General features: G+C 42.4%; 1 protein-coding gene across 2 annotated transcripts in view; it reads right to left on the bottom strand.

The window, feature by feature from the left end:
• Positions 1-18,328, bottom strand: part of accs (1-aminocyclopropane-1-carboxylate synthase homolog (Arabidopsis)(non-functional)) — a 59,436-nt gene extending 41,108 nt beyond the window's left edge. For both annotated transcript variants that reach the window (XM_080190270.1, XM_080190271.1), the window contains exons 1-3: positions 18,137-18,328; positions 11,191-11,871; positions 868-1,514 (exon numbers count right to left, since the gene is read on the bottom strand). In XM_080190270.1, the coding sequence (XP_080046396.1) occupies positions 868-1,514; positions 11,191-11,848 (1,305 nt within the window). In that variant the 5' untranslated portion in view covers positions 11,849-11,871; positions 18,137-18,328. The remainder of the gene's footprint in view (positions 1-867; positions 1,515-11,190; positions 11,872-18,136) is intronic.
• Between the last annotated feature and the right edge of the window lie 487 nt (positions 18,329-18,815).

Below are 18,815 nucleotides of genomic sequence, written 5' to 3'. Positions count from 1 at the left end.
TGTGGGATTGTTTCAGTGCAGGCTCGATGGGTCGAATGGTCTCCTTCTGCGCTATAGAGATTCTATGAAAGAAAGAGTAAGAGGTATCCCTCTTAAGTAGGAGATGAGAAGATTTTTTTTTCTTTCAGGAAGTCATCAATCTGTGAAATTCTCTTCCCAGGAAGCAGTGAAGGATGGGTAATTGAATTTATTCAAAGCAGAGTTAAAATTTTTTTTGACAGACTAGGGAATCAACAGTTAGGAGGGGAACATGCAGGAAAGTGGAGTTAAAACTACGATCCAATCGGCAAAGGTCCAATTGAGTGGCAGAACAGGCTCAAAGGGCCGAAAAGCCTACTCCTGCTCCAAATCTGACATTCCTAGGTCCATCATATCTGAAGACTGTGGACAGTCATACTGGACAGTATTCACTGCACATTACATGACAAAGATCAGAATTGGAACATTGTTCAATTTGTGTCAAGCTACAGTTTCAAACACTCAGCATTTAAAGATAAGACAATGCAGTGTTTCCCTACAAGACATGTGAACCCAAACATTTCATGAACACTTTTCACCCCAATTTATCATTGTCTCTATTTAAGATTATAATCCTAAAGGCAGTGCCAAATTTATATAACGTTATGCTGTGGAAATTCATTTTTAAATGAACATCCAAGTGCATGGAATAAGTAGATGTCCCTCGCTGTGACTTCAAAATGAAACACAGGCTAAGAAATAAAATCAGTGTTCTATGACATTCTAAGATCAGTTTGGAGATATCATAGCATCCTACCCCAACAACAATTAAACGAATACAAGTAAAACTCCAAACACCACAGATAGGCAGAATTTTAAAACATATTTAAAATGGCTTAATAGACTTACATTAGGGTTCTTATCTTCATCATACTTATCTTCATGGTAGGCATCATAACCTTCCTGAGTTATTTCACAGGAATTAATAATTTCATTTCCTCTCTTTGATAAATAAATGCTAGATTCAGATCGTTGGAATGTTGGATTAGTTTCTACACCAGACACAGCATCTTTCAGTCCATTAGGTAGAGATTTGCTCTGCTGCTGCACTATTCTACTGTTACCATCTTTGGAGATGGAAGCTGAGGCTGGGGGACCACCCGTCTCTGTAGCTCGACCAGAAGGCTGTGAGAAGGCCTGGCTGAGGTCCAGGCCCAAGTTCTGCATGGAGCTTCCATGCCGAAGTGCATTCACCATCTGGGCAAATATGGTGAACATTCTGTACTCATGCTCCCTCTCCAGTTCCATCCGGCGCTGCTCCAACTGCATCCGCCTGTCTTCCAATTCCATGTCCCGTTGCATTCTTCGCTCCTCCATTTGCAAGAAACGCTCCTCCACCACTCTTTGTGCCGTTAGAAATTTCAGAAGAATGTCATCCAGAGGATCCTTTACCCGGGGTGGCTTCCTTTTCCGGCGAAGTCTGTGGAGCGCGGAAAAGGCAGGTCCAGAGGTATGCATCCCGGAGGAGGTACCACTTACATTTGGGTCCATGTAACCTGCAGAGGTAATCATAAACTACATGTTTAATGTAATTCTTCAAAACATACCTAACAGGAAAATAAAGGGTAATTGAAAGTCATTTGCTTTCCACCTTGCTTTGGTTTAGCCGTGCAGAACTCATAGAAACCCTACAGTGCAGAAAGAGGCCATCTGGCCCATCGAGCCTGCACTGACCACAATCTCACCCATTCCCTACCCCATATTCCTACATATTTATCTGCTAATCCCTCTAACCGACACATCTCAGAGCACTGAGGGGCAATTTTAGCATGGCCAAGCAACCTAACCCACACATCTTTGGACTGTGGGAAGAAACCGGAGCACCCAGAGGAAACCCATGCAGACACAAGGAGAATGTGCAAACTCCACACAGATAGTGATCCAAGCCGGGAATCGAACCCAGCTCCCTGGAGTTGTGAAGCAGCAGTGCTAACCACTGTGCTATTGTGCCGTCCTTACTGGGCAATAAACTGCCTAGACAGATTTGCTGGAATTTTACTGCCTCACTTGCCCAAGACACTTAAGATCCCACCTGAGGCCAATGGAGAATGTCGTTCGACAAGCCTCACCCACCCTGGAAATTCCGACCATTCACTTTTTAAAACAGTATTTTTAATATGCAAATTAAAGGGGGTGATCTTACCAAAACAAATCTAAATCTAGATAAAAGTGTCCAGAGGGGCAATTTTTTCAGAGTGTGGTGAGTGTCTAGGACATGCTGCCAGAGATAGTAGTAAAGGCGGGTATACAATTTTATCTTTTAAAAAGGATTTAAATAGTTACATGGGTACAATGTGTATAGATGGATATGGGCCAAATACGGATAATTGGGATCAGCTTAGGGGTTTTAAAAAAAAAGGACGGCATGGACAAGTTGGGCCGAAGGGCCTGTTTCCATGCTGTAAACCTCTATGGCTCTATGTTGAACAAGCGTGAAAATGGGAGACAATTGTGTGATTTTTTTGGGTGAGCTCCTAATCTCAATCTTACGATACTTGGATAAAAAAAGAAAGCAGATGTGATTCTCGCCGGTAGGGGGTGTGGCAGAGCCTATTCTCAGCCAGAAGCTGTCTGCTGAGCTCTAAGGACACCACTGTGCAGGTGAATTCCTAGTGCCCTGTCACCACCATGGACACTGCCCCTTCCCCCAAACCCTCACCGATCACTGACCTGCACAGCCACTTCTGATTGCCACCTTGGACTTCGCTGATTCCATTCCCCCCCCCCCCTTTCAATGCCCCGGACATCGCCCCCTCCCACTCCAACTGCCACCCTGAACATTAACCTAATCCCCAACCCACTACCACTCCAATCTCTGCCCTGGACATCACCAATCACCGCCACTCCCGATCACCAGCCCAACCAAATAGTCCTCCCAATGCAGAGTACCCCCTTTGTCCCACACCATGGAGCTCCCACCCCCACCTCATCTGATCATGGCCATGTCCCCATTGCAGGCCCGCCCCTTTTAGTCACTCTGACAATGCCCGGTGCCCACTGGGAGTACCAATTTGCCAGACTAACATTGCCAGAGTTCCATACTGGCACTGCAGGGTACTGGGTTGGCAGTGCCAAGTGGCAATGCCTAGCCTCGCCCCTGACCATCCACGGAGCTTCAATGGCCTCCGGTTTCACTGGCAAGGCCATCGCGTCTGGCCTCCATTGGTGGGAACCATACATGATCCGTGCTGGTTAGGACCTTGACCGGCGAGTAGGCAGGTAGATGCAATAGTGTCTGGGACTCACTAACTATATTGAAATGAATAATTAATGACTAACTCATTATATTTAAATTAACTAATGAATATTGAAATTGGCTCTGCGCCTGTAAGCTGATTTCACCAGCAAATCAGTGCGAATAACATCGCAAGAGACGAAAGACTGGGTACAAACTTAATGATTCACCTCTGTCCTGATCTTACTGGCTCGCCAAGCCCCCAGAGTGTTCACAAAAGGGATTGAAATAATCAAGATAAAAGCAAACTACTTCAGATGCTGGAATCTGAAAGAAAAACAGAAAATGCTGGAAAATCTCAGCAGGTCTGACAGCATCTGTGTGGACAGAATACAGTCAACGTTTCAAGTCTGGATGATCCTTTGTCAGACAACTGGGTGTGGGTCCTGAAACTTAAAACCAATGGAAGGGACAAAACTAACCAATAAAACTTGATTCAGGACTCAAGGATTTTAGTTTTCCCTCTGTCAATAGCTGTTCATGACTTTCTATGGTAAAATTCCTGCGCTTTGTCCAAATGAGCATGACTTGTCTAATTTTCAGGGTTGAATGGGGATGGCAGTGGTCATCGTAAACAAGTCCAACCTCGAGTGGGGTTGATACATAGCAAACCAGGAATAGAAACATTCCAAGGGTTTTACCTTTCTTAACCCAAGCATTTGAATATTCTTGCCAGCACCTTGGCTGAAATTGATCAACTCTGGACAGACCAGGAACCCGAAACTGGGGTCTCCCTGTTTTGTATTTCTCACTTACTCATTGGATAAGCCTGTTAATTCTCTGGTAAAGCCTATTTATTACTCAACTTTGATCATTAAAAATGCAATGTTACCGAGTAACAAACAGCTGCATCTTACATGCGTGTTTTCCATCTTAAGAGACATGAGCCTTTCAATAACCATGAAAACAACTTTCTGCTAAAACACAGAAGTGATATTTTACACAGTTTCCCGTCGCTAGATACCGGCAGCAGACACACTCAGAGCTGCAGACTATAGTTTGGTATCGGTACTGAACAGGCCACAGTGATTTTTCACTTTTATCACATTGATAAATAGTTGAAGTTCAGTGAAATGTTAATTTTTACTGATATTGATCTAGAAGAAAATGCAAATTCCTTAAAGCTTTTGGTCAATGTAATATGCCTGAACAACGAGATGATTTCTTTCCTTTGTTTTCTTCATGGTATGTGGGCATCACTGGCAAGGCCAGCATTTGTTGCCACCCCTGATTGTCCTTGAAATCAATGATTTGCTAGGCCATTTCAGAGAGCAGTTAAGAATCAACCACATTGTTATGGATCTGGAGTCACATGTAAGCCAGAGCAGGAAACGACAGCAAATTTCTTTCCCTAAAGGGCATTAATAAACTAGTTGAGTTTTTTTTTGAAAAAACAGCAATCAATGATAGTTTCATGGTCACCATTACCGAGGCTGGCTTTAAGTTTCAGATTTATGAACTGAATTTAAATTGTACCAGCTGCTATGAAGGGATCAAGTCCCCAGAGCATTAGCTAGGCCTGTAGATTACTAGTTCAGTGATAGTTGCTTAATCTGTGTCGAAGGTCAAACATTTCCCTGGCTGAGTCGCACTATAATTCATATCCACACCAACTGAATTTGAAAGTCTGCCAAAGCAGAGAGAAATGTACTCACTTAAAACATTGTGGCCACGACGAGCAAGTATCAAAATTTAAAGGAATTATTCAAGACAGAACTTGCGTGCCAGCATGGGCTTGCTAGTAGCACTCTTGCCTGAATTAAGCAGTTGTTGGTTCAAGTTTGACTAAAGGATCAGTGCACAAAATCTAGGCTGCCTATCCTCCCAAACACATGACCTCTACCACCTAGGAGGACAAGGCGAGCAATTGCACGAGAATATCACCCACCTCGAACTTCCTCTCCAAGTCACACACCACCCTAACTTAGAAATATATCACCATTTCTTCACAGTCCCTGGGATAAAATCTGTAACTCTCTACCAAAAATCATTTTAGAAATACTCTGAGAACACAGACTGCCACAATTCATCATGAGGAATGAGCAATAAATGACAGCTTTGCCAGCAAGACACACATCTCTTGAATGAAGAAATTAAAAAAAGCAAAATAAAGTTCTAGGGTAGTTCGGTGGCACAGTGGTTAGCACTGCTGCCTCACTGCGCCAGGGACCTGGGTTCAATTCTGGCCTTGGGTCACTGACAATGTGGAGTTTGCACATCCTCCCATGTCCGTGTGGGTTTCATCTGGTGCTCCAGTTTCCACTAAATGTCCCTTAGTGTCAGGGGGATTAATGGGAGTAAAAATGGGGCTTATGGGGATTGGGCCTGGGTGAAACTGTTGTCAGTGCAACTCGATGGGCCGACTGGCCTCCTTCTGCATTGTGGGGATTCTGTTCTACGAAACTAAGGGAGTGTTGCTGTGTTAGCAGTGTTGTCTTTTGGATGAGATATTAAACTCTTCTACGTGAGGCCCTATTGTTCCCTCAGATACAAGAAAAACATCAAAGAACAGAGAGGCTGTCATAGTTCGAGCTAATTATCCCTCACCCAATAAAGCAGACGGTCACAGATTGTAGGACACTGCTGTGTGCAAACTGGCCACCATGTTTCCGCCACAAGTGACAACACTTCAAAAAGATCTTAATTGATTATAAAACATTTTGGGCTATGCAGAAATCTTGAAAAGCACTCTGTGTAAACTCTAGTTTCTTTTTTTACAATTCCATTGGATCGGAAGAAAATCAAAATCTTTTTTGGCCAGTGGAGAGAAGTATACTTTGAAACCCCGGTTGCTTGCCTACTATGCACTCTGTCCCTGGAGTATTGATGTAATATTTCTTAACATTGTACCAATCAGAAAAAAAAATCTGTACAACAAAAAGCAATGCTAAACATGAAGACTAAATAGTAACTTAGTTAATGTTCTTGGGTCAAATTCCTCACTAATAAAGAAAATCTTGGCTCCTACCTTAGAATAGGTCCGTGCTTAATTTTTAGAACCTGCCAGTAATACAATCTTCAGCAAGTGCAGAAAGCTACAATCCGTGATGTATATATAGGGTAAAGTACAATATGCTAAGTAGCCACCAATTTACTGATTAACACCTCAAGTCACAAGGGCATTTGATTCCCGAGCTGTCAATGCTACAAACACTGTGTTTTATAGCCTATACATTACACAATGATTTTGCCCACTTCCTTTTTTTTTGCAGCACTAAAACTCTAAATTCAACATCTCTGTTAAGCTCCCATTTGGCTGGGCTCTGCTACAATGATTCTGCCCTACCTTCAAACTGAACGATAATTTTCAAACAGAACTGCTCCTTTGTTCTTTACTTCACCGGACTTTCTCCCTTTTGCTTTCAATTATTTTCAGTGTCACGGGACAAAACAATCAGTAATGGCTTTGATACTGGTTTCGAAATGCTAGGGTTTTGTATTTTGGTTGAAGCAACCAATTTGATTGCAGGAAAAGTTTACATAAAATCTTTCAAAAAATTACAAAGTGTTTAGTTTAAAAGAGAAAGGTATAGTCTATGTTAGAAAATCACAAAACCGGTGTGTAAAGATTGAGGATAGTTAGCCTCGGGTAAACCCACTTTCATTGCTCAGATCTATGCAAAATCTGGATTTTGCACGCCTGCCCTCTGGAGTTTTTATGAAATATTGCAGAAGTTGGGTATGACATCACATTAGGCGCAGTAAGTGTAGAGTCCTGTAGGTTTGTCACACCAAATCAAACCAGCTGCTCACTATTGAGACTTATTTTTTATTTAACTTCTTGTGTGCTTTAATTCACAGTTAGAATCCCTGCAGTTCAGAAGGAGGCCATTTGGCCCATTGAGTCTGTACCGACCACAATCCTACCCAGACCCTATTCCCATAACTTCACATATTTAGCCTGCTAATCCCCTGACACTAGGGTCGATTTAGCATGGCCAATCAACCTGATCCTCACATCTTTGGACTGTGGAAGGAAACCGGAGCATCCGGAAGAAACCCATACACACACTGGGAGAACATACAAACTCCACACAAACAGTGGCCCGAGGCCGGAATTGAACCTGGGTCACTGGTGCTGTGACGCAGCAGTGCTATTTGGCTGTCAAATAGGAGGCAGAGAGTAGGGATCTATGGGTGCTATTCGGATTGGTGGTTGGTGACTAGTGGAGTGCCCCAGGGGTCAGTGCTGGGGCCTCAGCTATTCACCATTTATACAGATGATCTGGAGGAGGGAACCGAGTGTATGGTGTCGAAATTTGCTGATGACACCAAGATTGGTGGAACGGCAAATTGTGCGGAGGGTGTGGAGAGTCTGCAGAAGGATCTAGATAGGCTGGGCGAATGGGCCAGGAACTGGCAAATGGAATTTAATGTTGGCAAGTGTGAGGTTGTCCACTTTGGTAGGAATAATGGTAGGAAGGACTATTACTCACATGGCGAAAAACTGCAGCATGCGACGTTGCAGAGGGACCTCGGGGTCCTTGTGCATGAGTCGCAAAAACCCAGCCTGCAGGTGCAGCAGGTGGTCAGGAAGGCAAATGGGATGCTGGCCTTCATAGCGAGGGGGATTGAATATAAAAGTAAGGAGGTCTTGCTGCAGCTGTACAGGACACTGGTGAGGCCGCAGCTGGAGTACTGTGTGCAGTTTTGGTCGCCACACTTACGCAAGGATATTTTGGCCTTGGAGGGAGTGCAGAGGAGGTTTACTAGGCTGATACTGGAGTTGATGGGGTTGAACTATGAGGAGAGGCTGAATAAGCTAGGCTTGTACTCATTAGAGTTTAGAAGAATGAGGGGAGATCTCATTGAGACGTATAAGATGATGAATGGGATGGATAGGATAGAGGTGGAGAGGCTCTTCCCGCTCAGAAAGGACAGTAGGACTAGAGGGCACAGCCTCAGGATAAAGGGGGGGCGGTTTAGAACGGAGTTGAGGAGGAACTTCTTCACTCAAAGGGTGGTGAATCTCTGGAATTCTCTGCCTGTTGAAGTGGTAGAGGCTGCCTCGCTCAATATTTTTAAGACGCGGGTTGATAGGTTTTTGATAGGCAAGGGGATTAAGGGTTATGGGGAGAGGGCGGGAATGTGGAACTGAGCCACGACAGATCAGCCATGATCTTATTGAATGGCGGGGCAGGCTCGAGGGGCTCGATGGCCTACTCCTGCTCCTATTTCTTATGTTCTTATGTTCTAACCACTGTGCCAACATGCCTTTACTGTGGAAAGTTTAAAAATTGTATAAAGCACATGCTTGCCCTTTGTACACTTGGATCTTGTTGTTGCACTTGTCTTCTAGCAGCAAAAATTCCACTAGAGAACAACCAAATAAAAAATTGTACAACTATTGAGTCCATCTTTGATGGTGGCTCAACAATGGAGAAAGAAGCACAGCTAACATAACGCCCTAACTATGCATGCCAAAATATCACAGCACACTGAAGACCCTGCGTACACATAGTTGCATAGGCCACTGACACCTCAAGTCAACAGGTGAAATCCTATAAATGGATAAAATAGACACACCAAATTATACTGCTACTTACATATGCATGTACATCAGCACTCCAGGTTTCAGCAGAAACTGCAGTATTCTGGATGGCGCAATGCAGACAATGCACAATTCTACCTTGCTTTTCAAAAATGATTCCGTAAATTGTCACACCACTGTGCACAAGAGATTGCACTGCTGCCTCACAGCACCTGCGACCTGGTTTTGATTCCCAGCTTGGGTCACTGTCTGTGTGGAATCTGCACATTCTCACTGTGTCTGCTGTGGTTTCCTTCCACAGTTCATGGCTAGGTGCATTGGCTATGCTAGAATTCTCCCTCAGTGCATCCGAACAGGTGGGGCAGTGTGGTGACTAGGCGATTTTCACAGTAACTTCACTGCAGTCTTAATGTAAGCCTACTTGTGACACTAATAAGTAAACATTAAACTTCACTAAGAAAGGCTAGATGGTATGGGATTGACTGGCAGATTTAGCTTGGATAATGGGAATTAGCTGCTTTGCAGATTCAGAGGGTAGTTATGAATTATAGGACACATGCGCAGCTGGTCATTACTGTAAAGGAATATGGAAGAAAGAGTTGCATTTATATTAAACTCAGGACACGCCAATAAGCTTTACAGCCAATGAATTATTTTTCAAGTACATTCACTGTTGTAAGGTACAAACTATACCAGCCAATTTGTGCACAGCAAGATTCTGCAAAAAAAGCAGTGCACTGTGCTATTAATGAAATAATCTGCTTTTTGGTATTTTTGAAGGATTAAACGTGGCATGGGAAACAGTGAGAACTTCCTTGCTCTTTCTAGAAATCATGCTATGGGACCTCCTACCCATGACGTCCCATCTGAAAGACATCAGGCAGGATCTTACTGGCTCACCATGCCAGCCAATCAGGCAGTGATCGGGGAGGGGGGTGGGGTTGATGTTCAAAGCGGCCATCAGTCGGTCAGGGTGTGCCAGGCAATGTCCTTTGTGGGGGGTGGAGTGACAGATCAAGGCATCTGTACAATGGCACCCTGACAGCGCAGCAGCTGGCCTCCCAGGTGTGTTGAGACTCCATCCACCCTACTGGCAAGATTCACAGTACAGTCTCCATTGCACAGAGTGCTGTGAGTCACTTTCACCAACCTCACTGCAAAAAAAAGCAGGCAAGAAAACCTCCCATTTTTCGCCTGCTTTACACGTAGAACTTTCTCAAGAAAATCCCGCCCACCCCCATTCCCTTTGTACTGCATGGGTATGTCAAAGACTGTGTCGGTTCAGGTTTCTGGAACAGAACCTAAACGTACAATCTTCTGGCTCAGGCGCTAATAGCCCAGAAGACATTGTTAGTGCATGTGCTCTTCATCATCTTTATTAGCAACGAGGAAACAATGTACAATTTTTATCTGACAATGACATGTGGGGTGTTAGCACCTTAGATTAAATAAATTGCCTACATGGGCAACTAAGCCCATTGGGCAAAGAGGCCAGTGTGGACAGATGTTTTCCAATAGAGACAAATGCAGCATGATGTATTTGGGCCAGGTGTGTATATATATAAACATTGGGCTTGCAGTTCATAGCCTTATCATGAGGCTATGATGATGGAAAAAGTTGTTTGGAATGTGTTACACAAAACTAGAACAATTCTGAATATGTATTAGGTCGCAATTTGGTTACATCCACATTATGCTCAGTTTGTTCCATCACATTGTCTCAAGGAAAATGAGGCCCTTTGAACTGATCTCAGGGACATCATTTAACTCACATCAAGTGACAGTAAATCAAATATTTGTCAATTGGGTTAATGTAACATGTTAAGCAGCACTGGAATAAAAACTGAACAATATAGAAAGGTGGAAAAGGAAACAAAAAAGAACAAAGGATGAAAACTAAAGAAGAGAATGTGGGAAATAAAAGAAGAAACACAAAGCAAGTGAATAGGGCAGGAACAGACAGAGTGTGAAGCAGAGAATGGAGGGACAGAGAAGAAAGGAGAAAAAAAATTAGAGTGAAAGAGGAAAAGAGGAAATGAAAGGGGATAGGTGAACTGAAATGAAGGAGGCACGTGGCAGGCCATCTGATAAGGAAGGGATATGGAAGGGGGAAGCAGATGAGCAGATCGGGAGGAGGGGAGAAGCATATGAGACATACTGGGAGGAAAACAGTGAGGAGAGGATAATATAGACCCAATGTGAGGGTGAGGAGCAGGGAATGAGCCAGACAGAGAAAAGAGGGCGAGAGATAGAAGGCATGTGTGTTGGTGGAGAGGGCGGAGTACAACCAGTTAGAAGTCAGGAGTGATAGAGAAAGGGAGATAAAAGGAGAGTAAGACAGATAGAGAGTGAGATAGAGAGTGAGAAAAATACAGAAAGACTAAAGAAAGACAGAATGCAAGAGGAGAGAGGGATGAGGAGGCAAGGGTAGGTATTAAGTACCAACCTGTTGGAGAAATGGCATTCTCTGTAGGATTATCGAGCCGAGCCGTTGGTGACCCATCATGATGTCCTCCTTCCAACAGGCTCCCATCCATCCCATGATCATCCCCAGTTTGAAGGACAATGGAGGGGGGTGGTTCAGGTGTCTCGCTGTGCTCGTCTGAGTCCACTTCTTCACATTTAATGTCCATTAGTTCCTGAGGATGGTGTGAATGAGAAATACCATGTGGAGGAGAAGTAAGATGATGGTGGTGGTGATGATGAATGTACCCATCCCCTGCTGCCAGAACACCTGGTGGAATCTGCTGTGTTATCACAGTGTTACCCACAGTACTGTAACAAATATTTGGCCTGTTGGACAAGACTCTATCCATCACCTCAAAGAATTTCCAAGTCCGCCCTCCCCTACAAATCTTGTTGTTATCCTTAATTCTTCTGTATTCAAGTTTCATTTTTTTGATCTTCTCCCGGCACTGGTCTCCTGTCCTGTGGATACCCTTTTCCCTTAAGACTTCTGCTATCCTGTTGAAGACATGTTGGTTTCTCAGACAACTCTCCAACTCCATCTGAACGGACTCATCAGCCCAAAGCTGCAGCAGCTCCACCACCTCAGGATCTGACCAGTTACTCCCACGCTCGTATTTCTTGCCTCGGAAATCCATCACATTTCATTAGGCTGAAAGACCTTAACAGCAAAACAGTATATTTTAAATATCTCGCTGCAATCTCATTTTACAATCCATCAGTAAGAAGTAACTAACATCTGAAAATATTTACATTCCCCGTCAAGTCATGATAAACTTTACCATTGTAACATACTCATACTAACTGCACACGAAAGATAAAGTTACTTTCTTACACCCAGATGATTTACATATGAATAGGAACAGCTAAGGAAAGTGTTACTTGTCTTCCATTTATATTTGAAGTTTGCTTTACAAGAAAGACCATTATGATGCCAATACACTTTTAACTTGATATTACAGCTTCAAATAAAATTCATACTTTCTAATGTTAAATTTTGACTTACCTTAGTGTTTGATAAAATACCATATAATCCCAAAGTCCTTTCTGCAGTCAAAGAAATGGAAGTGACACCTTATGTGGCAGTTCCACTCATAGCTTGAAGTAATTATTGTTTAAGCATCAATGTGGTCTGTGCAAGATTTGTTTTGAGATAAGCCCAGGAGGGAATGGACCTGAATCATAATGGCAGTGGTTCTATCATCACCATGAAGAACAGAAGGAGATATCAGGATTAAGATGATATTGTTGGATCCATAGCCTGGTTTTAAGAGAAAAGTGCCATGCAGAACCTAATCAAATCAAAACTGGTTTGGATGAAAACAATTCAAAATCAATGTCAAATTTCTGAGGAATTGCATGTGAAACAGTATTTCTTACAAAGGAACCTGGCCTTACTTCAAACAGGAAAATGAGACAATAAAATATATTTATTTATATCACCAACAGCGCGCTCAGTTTGAAAAATCCAAGAGTGATGGTACAGGAAAGCAGTAAGCTGATTGATTGGTAAGAACTGATATTCGGGACCATCTTTAAATAACAGAAACTTAAACAACTCAACAAGATAACAATTAGGGAACAAAGATAGGAGGATAAAGAATAAAGAGAAAGTGAATCTAAGAGCAGAACCAGATGGTTAAAAGACAATAAGAAAGAGTGGAGTGCAAGTTTACATCTCCTAAGGTAATCTAAGCTGTTTGGTGAGTATAGTTGGATTGGTTTATTTATTTGTCACAAGTAGGCTTACGTTCACACTGCAATGGCCTTGCTGTGAAAATCCTTCAGTCGCCACACTCTGACACCCGTTTGGGTACACTGAGGGAGAATTTAGCATGGCCAATGCACATCTTTGGACTAAGGGAAGAAACTGGAGCACCTGGAGGAAACCCACACAGACATAGGGAGGACGTGCAAACTCTACACAGACAGTGACCCAAGGCGGGAATCGAACCCGGGTCCTTGGCAGTGAGGCAGCAGTGCTAACACTGTGCCATCCTTTATTGTTAAGATATCATTATGTGATTATAGAATATATTTATGAAGTGGGTAAAGTGGGGGTTGGAGTGGTGAACAGTCAGTTGTTATGGTACACATTGGTACAAATGACGTAGATTTAAAAAAGGTCCTAAAAGCAGAATATAGGGAGCGAGGAAGCAATTTGAAAAACAGAACTGCAAATGCAGTTATTTCAGGATTACTATCAGTGCCATGTGCTAGTCAAGAGTAAAAACAGCAGGATATATATAGGATGAATATATGACTGAAAAGATGGTGAGGTGAAGGGTTTCACATACCTGGGACATTGAGACCAGTTCTGGGAAGGTGGAACCTGGACAAGCTGGAAGGGTTAAAAGGGCTAATGTTTAGGTTTTGAACCTGAATGCTCAAAACAACTAAAATAAAATGGGTGAATTAGTTGTGCAGATAGATGATAAAGGGGTACGATATAGTTAGGATTACAGAGACATGACTCCAAAGTGACCAAGGATGGGAACTAAATATTGAGAGCTATTCAGTGTTTAGGTTGAACAGACAGAAAGGCAAATGTGATGGAGTTGTCTTGTTGATTAAAGATATTCATACAATATTGAGGAAAGATATTAGAACAGACAATATGGAATCTGCATGGATTGAGTTAAGAAACACGAAGCAGCAAAAAACATTCAAGTGGGTGCTACACAGAACACAGAAAAGTAGTGGTAACGTTGGGAATAGCATTAGACAGGAAATCAAAGATGCATGTGTTAAAGGGTAATTATAGGTGTTTTTAATCTGCATATTGATTGGGTGAGTCAAATTAGTCACAGAACAAAAGAGGAGAAATATCCGGAGTGTATAGAGGATGGTTTTCTGGATCAATATGTTGAGGAACCAACAAGGGAATAGGCCATCTTGGACTGGGTCATGTGCAATGAGAGAGGATCAATTGGCAATCTATTTGTGAGAGAACTCTTCAGAATGAGTGACGATAATATGATTATTATTTGAATGGCTGTAAATTGAGAGAGGTGGCTACTTAATGAGACCTTGGTGTCCTTGTGCATCAGCCACTGAATATAAGCATGCAGGTACATCAGGCAGTAAAAAAGGCAAATAGTATGTTGGCCGTTATAGCAAGATAATTTGAGGGTAGGAATAGGGATATTTTACTGCAATTGTATATGACATTGGTGAGGCCACACCTGCAATATTATGTGCAGTTTTGGTGCCCTTATCTGAGGAAGGATGTTCTTGCTGTAGATACAGTGCATTGAAAGTTTACCAGGCTGATTCCTGGAATGGTAGGACTGTCATATGAGGAGAAAGGAAGTTGGTTAGAATTATGTTAATTGGAGTTTAGAAGAGTAAGAGGGGATAAGATTCTAACAGGATTAAACAGGGTAGATTCAGAAAGAATGTTCCTGATGGTGGGAGAATTCAGAACTCGGGGTTGCAGTTTGAGGATTAGGATTGAGGTGAGATGAAATTTCTCCACTCAGAGAATGATGAATATGCGGAATTCATTATCAGAGAAAGAAGTTGAGGCCAAAACATTGTGTGATTTCAAGGGGGAATTAGATGTTGGTCATCGGGCTACTTAGGGGTAAAGGGATCAAGGAATATGGGGGGGGAGCAAGGTGGGATCAGGGTACTGAATGTTTGATGACCAGCCATGATCATAATTAATTGTGGAGCAGGATCAAAGGGCCAAATGGTCTACTCCTGATTTTGTTTTCGATTGTATGTTTCCATATATTTTGCAATTTTTTTTTCTGGGATCACTCAGATCCCTGAATCAGATCCATTTTCTCAGAAGGAAATACTTCAAGCTACACATCAAAGACAAAGGAATACAACTACAGTTCAGATATTCCAGCCATGTTGAAATACAGCAAAATAAGTATAAATATGTATTTATTTAAAGTTTATTTACTATTAGTCACAAGTAAGGCTTACATTAACATTACAATGAAGTTACTGTGAAATTTCCTTAGTCATCACAGTCCAACACCTGTTCAGGTCAATGCACCTAACTAGCATGTCTTTCAGACTGTGGGAAGAAACCAGAATACCCAGAGGAAACCCACACAGACAGGGGGGGAATGTGCAAACTCCACACAGACAGTGACCCAAACCGGGAACTGAACCTGAGTCCCTAGTGCTAATTACTCTGCCACCATGGTATTGTATAGTTACAGGTAAATGCTGTGTCCCCTGAGGGAATTCAAGGTAAATTTTTGCTATGGATAAGAAATTGGCTGAAAGATGGAAAATAATGGGCACTTGTTATGCTGGAATGGGGGAGAAGCATTGAGTTGGATGCCTCAGCAAAACAACATTGGGATCATTATTGTTTCTAACTTTAATCAAGACATGGACTCAGAAATCAAATGCAAGTTGAGTTTGTATATAGTACTAAATTAGAAAGGGCAGTTGAATAGAAGTTCAAAACTTAAATTTCATAATTGCCCAGGTCAATCTGAGTAAGATTGATAAGTAGAGAACCTTTCATTTATATAGCACCTTTTGTAACTATAAGACATCCCAAGACGCTGTACAGCTACAAGGTACATTTGAAGTGCAGTCATTGCTGTAATATAGGAATTGCAGTAGTCATTATGCACATAGCAAGCTCTGACGAGGCTGATTGACTCTGACAAGGCCTATTCACTAGGCTGATACTGGAGATGAGAGGGTTGGACTAGGAAGAGAGACTAAATAGACTGGGTCTGTACTCGTTAGAGTTTAGAAGGATGAGGGGGGACCTTATAGAGACGTATAAGATAATGAAGGGGATGATAGGGTACAGGTAGAGAGATTCTTCCCTATTAGAAAGGATAGCAGGACTAGAGGGCACAGCCTCAAGATAAGGAGGGGGCAGTTTAGATCAAAGTTAAGGAGGAACTTCTTCACTCAAAGCGTGGTGAATCTCTGGAATTCTCTGCCCATTAAAGTGGTGGAGGCTACCTCGCTAAATATATTTAAGTCACAGGTAGATAGGTTTTTGATAGACAAGGGAATTAAGGGTTATGGGGAGAAAGCGGGAAAGTGGAACTGATCCACTTCAGGTCAGCCATGATCTTACCGAATGGCAGGGCAGGCTCAAAGGGCGAGATGGCCTACTCCTGCTCCTATTTCTTATGTTCTTATGTTCTCATGACAATCAGCAATGTAAAAATTATATATATTTTTGCTGCGTTGATTGAAGGACAAATAATGGCCAGGACCCCAGGGACAATTCACCTACTCTTCTTCAAAATAGTGCCATGTGATCTTTTACGTCTGCCTGAGAGGGCAGACAGGAACTTAGTTTAACTTTGCATCACGTCTAACTATGCAGCACTCCTTCAGTACTGCACTGAGAGTGTCAGCCTTGATTTGTGCTCAAGTTCTGGGGTGGGACTTGAATCCACGATGTTATTAGATGAAATGCACATTAGAATGAAAACTGGGTAATACACATAGTCCATGAATGGTATTAAAATAACTAGGGACAAAGTTGAAAGTAACCCAGAAGTTTTCCGAAACCCAACACTCAATAATCCAACCAACACAGAATGCTGAATGTTTTAGCCAGAACAGCTGAATACAAAAAGTAAAAAAAAAGTTTATTTATTAGTCACAAGTAAGGCAGTGAAGTTAACGTAAAATTCCCCTGGTCAAGAGAAAATCATGAGCAAACTATGTAGGTGCTGGTTAGAACACACCTTGAATACTATGTTCAGTTCCAGTCACTGAGACACAAAGGAGATATTGAAACATGGGAAGCATTGAAAAGAGGTGGCCCAGTACCTGACGCCTAATCTTCAGGATTTAAACTATGAGGAAAATAATCTAGTGATTTGTTTTTTTCAGTAAGGAAAGAAGGCATCTGAAAGATGATGTTCAGGAGGAATATAAGATTTAGAGAATTTAAATTTTAAGTCCAGAACATAAAAACACTGAATTAATTTTGGAACCAATTGGATGATGCAATGGGGAAGGGATGGATTTTGCATTTTTCTCCTCCATATAGTCCCAAGTCTTTTCTGTGGTCAAGGAATGGAGGTGACTCCTTAATGGCAGTTCCACATAGCTTGAAAGAATCATTGTCAGGCAGACCTTCAAGCATCATTGTGATCTATACAGCTGCATAACCCACTTCCAACACGGTCTACCATACCTGAAGGAATCAATTCCCCCATCCATCGAAACATATTTCGTGCAATATTTCGGAATCTCATTTGCCCTTTGCTCCAGAACTCCAAAGTATTTTGTATCATCTACATCACCTGAAATAGTTATCATCAGATAAATCCAGCTGTCAAGACATTGTTGTGCTGCTCTCTCTTGCAACCCCTCAAAAAAGAAACCAACCATTTTTACATTCCACTAACTTAACGAAACCAAAATTGGATGGGCAAGGATTGTTCTTAATGTGATGGATTGAATGTGAGTTTATCATTTCAGCACACGTAGGCGTTTATGTGTGGAAACTCACACCATTGAGAAATACAGACTCAGTCAATGTGGGATAGAGGGAAGGAGCACTGCTGTGATTTTTCACAACGGTTGGAGCTGGTTGCTTCGAGGATGAATGAAGACTGTGGTGGAGCGGGGCTAACTGTCATCTACTTGGCAATAAACCTTGTTAGTGACAAAAGAAGTCGACAATAACAGTGCAACATTGTCTGCAGTCGGCAGCACTTCAGAAGAAAAAGTTTGGCAGAATCTGCAAGACAGGGGAAAGAAAGGAAATTGCCATATTCAAACTGCCAAAAATAAAAAAAATGCTTTGTATATTTTTGGTTCTTTTTTATTTCCCCAATTCAGTTTTCTGAAATATTGTATTTCGGAATTTTATCTGCCTTTTATTCCAGGACTTCCAAATATCCCGTTTAGTTTACATCACCTGAAACAGTTGTCATCAGATAAATCCCCCCCCAAGTACCAAATACACCGACCTCAGGTTCTATTTCCATTCCAGTTATCCCGGGTTTATTTCGCCCAATTCCGCCGGCTTTTCCCCAATTGATCAGATGGTTGTATTGGCCAATTTTTAACTCATGGGATTGATGTGGCGCGATGCCCCTGCCGGTGCTACCTTTATTCCCATTTTAAACGCAGTCCGACCTGGCACAGCTCGGTCCGGACCCGGTCACAATGCCAAAATTCAACCAAGGCTTGCACTAGACAAGTGATTTACATCCGGGTTGACGGCACATGCGTGCTGTCCTTATTCCGGGATAAATTTGGTCCGTGCCAGTCTTTGGTTGTTGTACAAGGAGAGCCATTGGAAACGGGAATAGAGAGATGTGTGTGCGGGAGAAATGCAGTGTGGAGCCAGGCTAGCCGGCACGTAGGCACACAGCGCGCCTAAGAGGCTGGGAGCCCTTCCTCTGTCACACTTTGGCTCAATTTATACAAAACTGGTCAGATTTTTGAATCACTGAAGAAGTGAGACACTCACCCTAGTTGTCAACTTTTTAAAGTTTAAAAGCCATGCTGCTGCTTGCTCCTTCAAAGCAAAAGTATAATTTTAAATTACCCACCTCCTTTCTTTGCCTTAGTTCTGCAAGTAACCCTGCCAGTTTATGTGTTGGCTCTCAACAGCCTTGTTAATTATGATTATTGCCAAACCAT

The sequence above is a fragment of the Carcharhinus amblyrhynchos genome, chromosome 6 (genome assembly GCF_965287045.1).
Source record: "Carcharhinus amblyrhynchos chromosome 6, sCarAmb.v2.hapA, whole genome shotgun sequence".
Taxonomy (NCBI): domain Eukaryota; kingdom Metazoa; phylum Chordata; class Chondrichthyes; order Carcharhiniformes; family Carcharhinidae; genus Carcharhinus; species Carcharhinus amblyrhynchos.
Note: the sequence above shows the minus strand (reverse complement) of the source record. Positions and strands in the feature narration are given on the sequence as shown.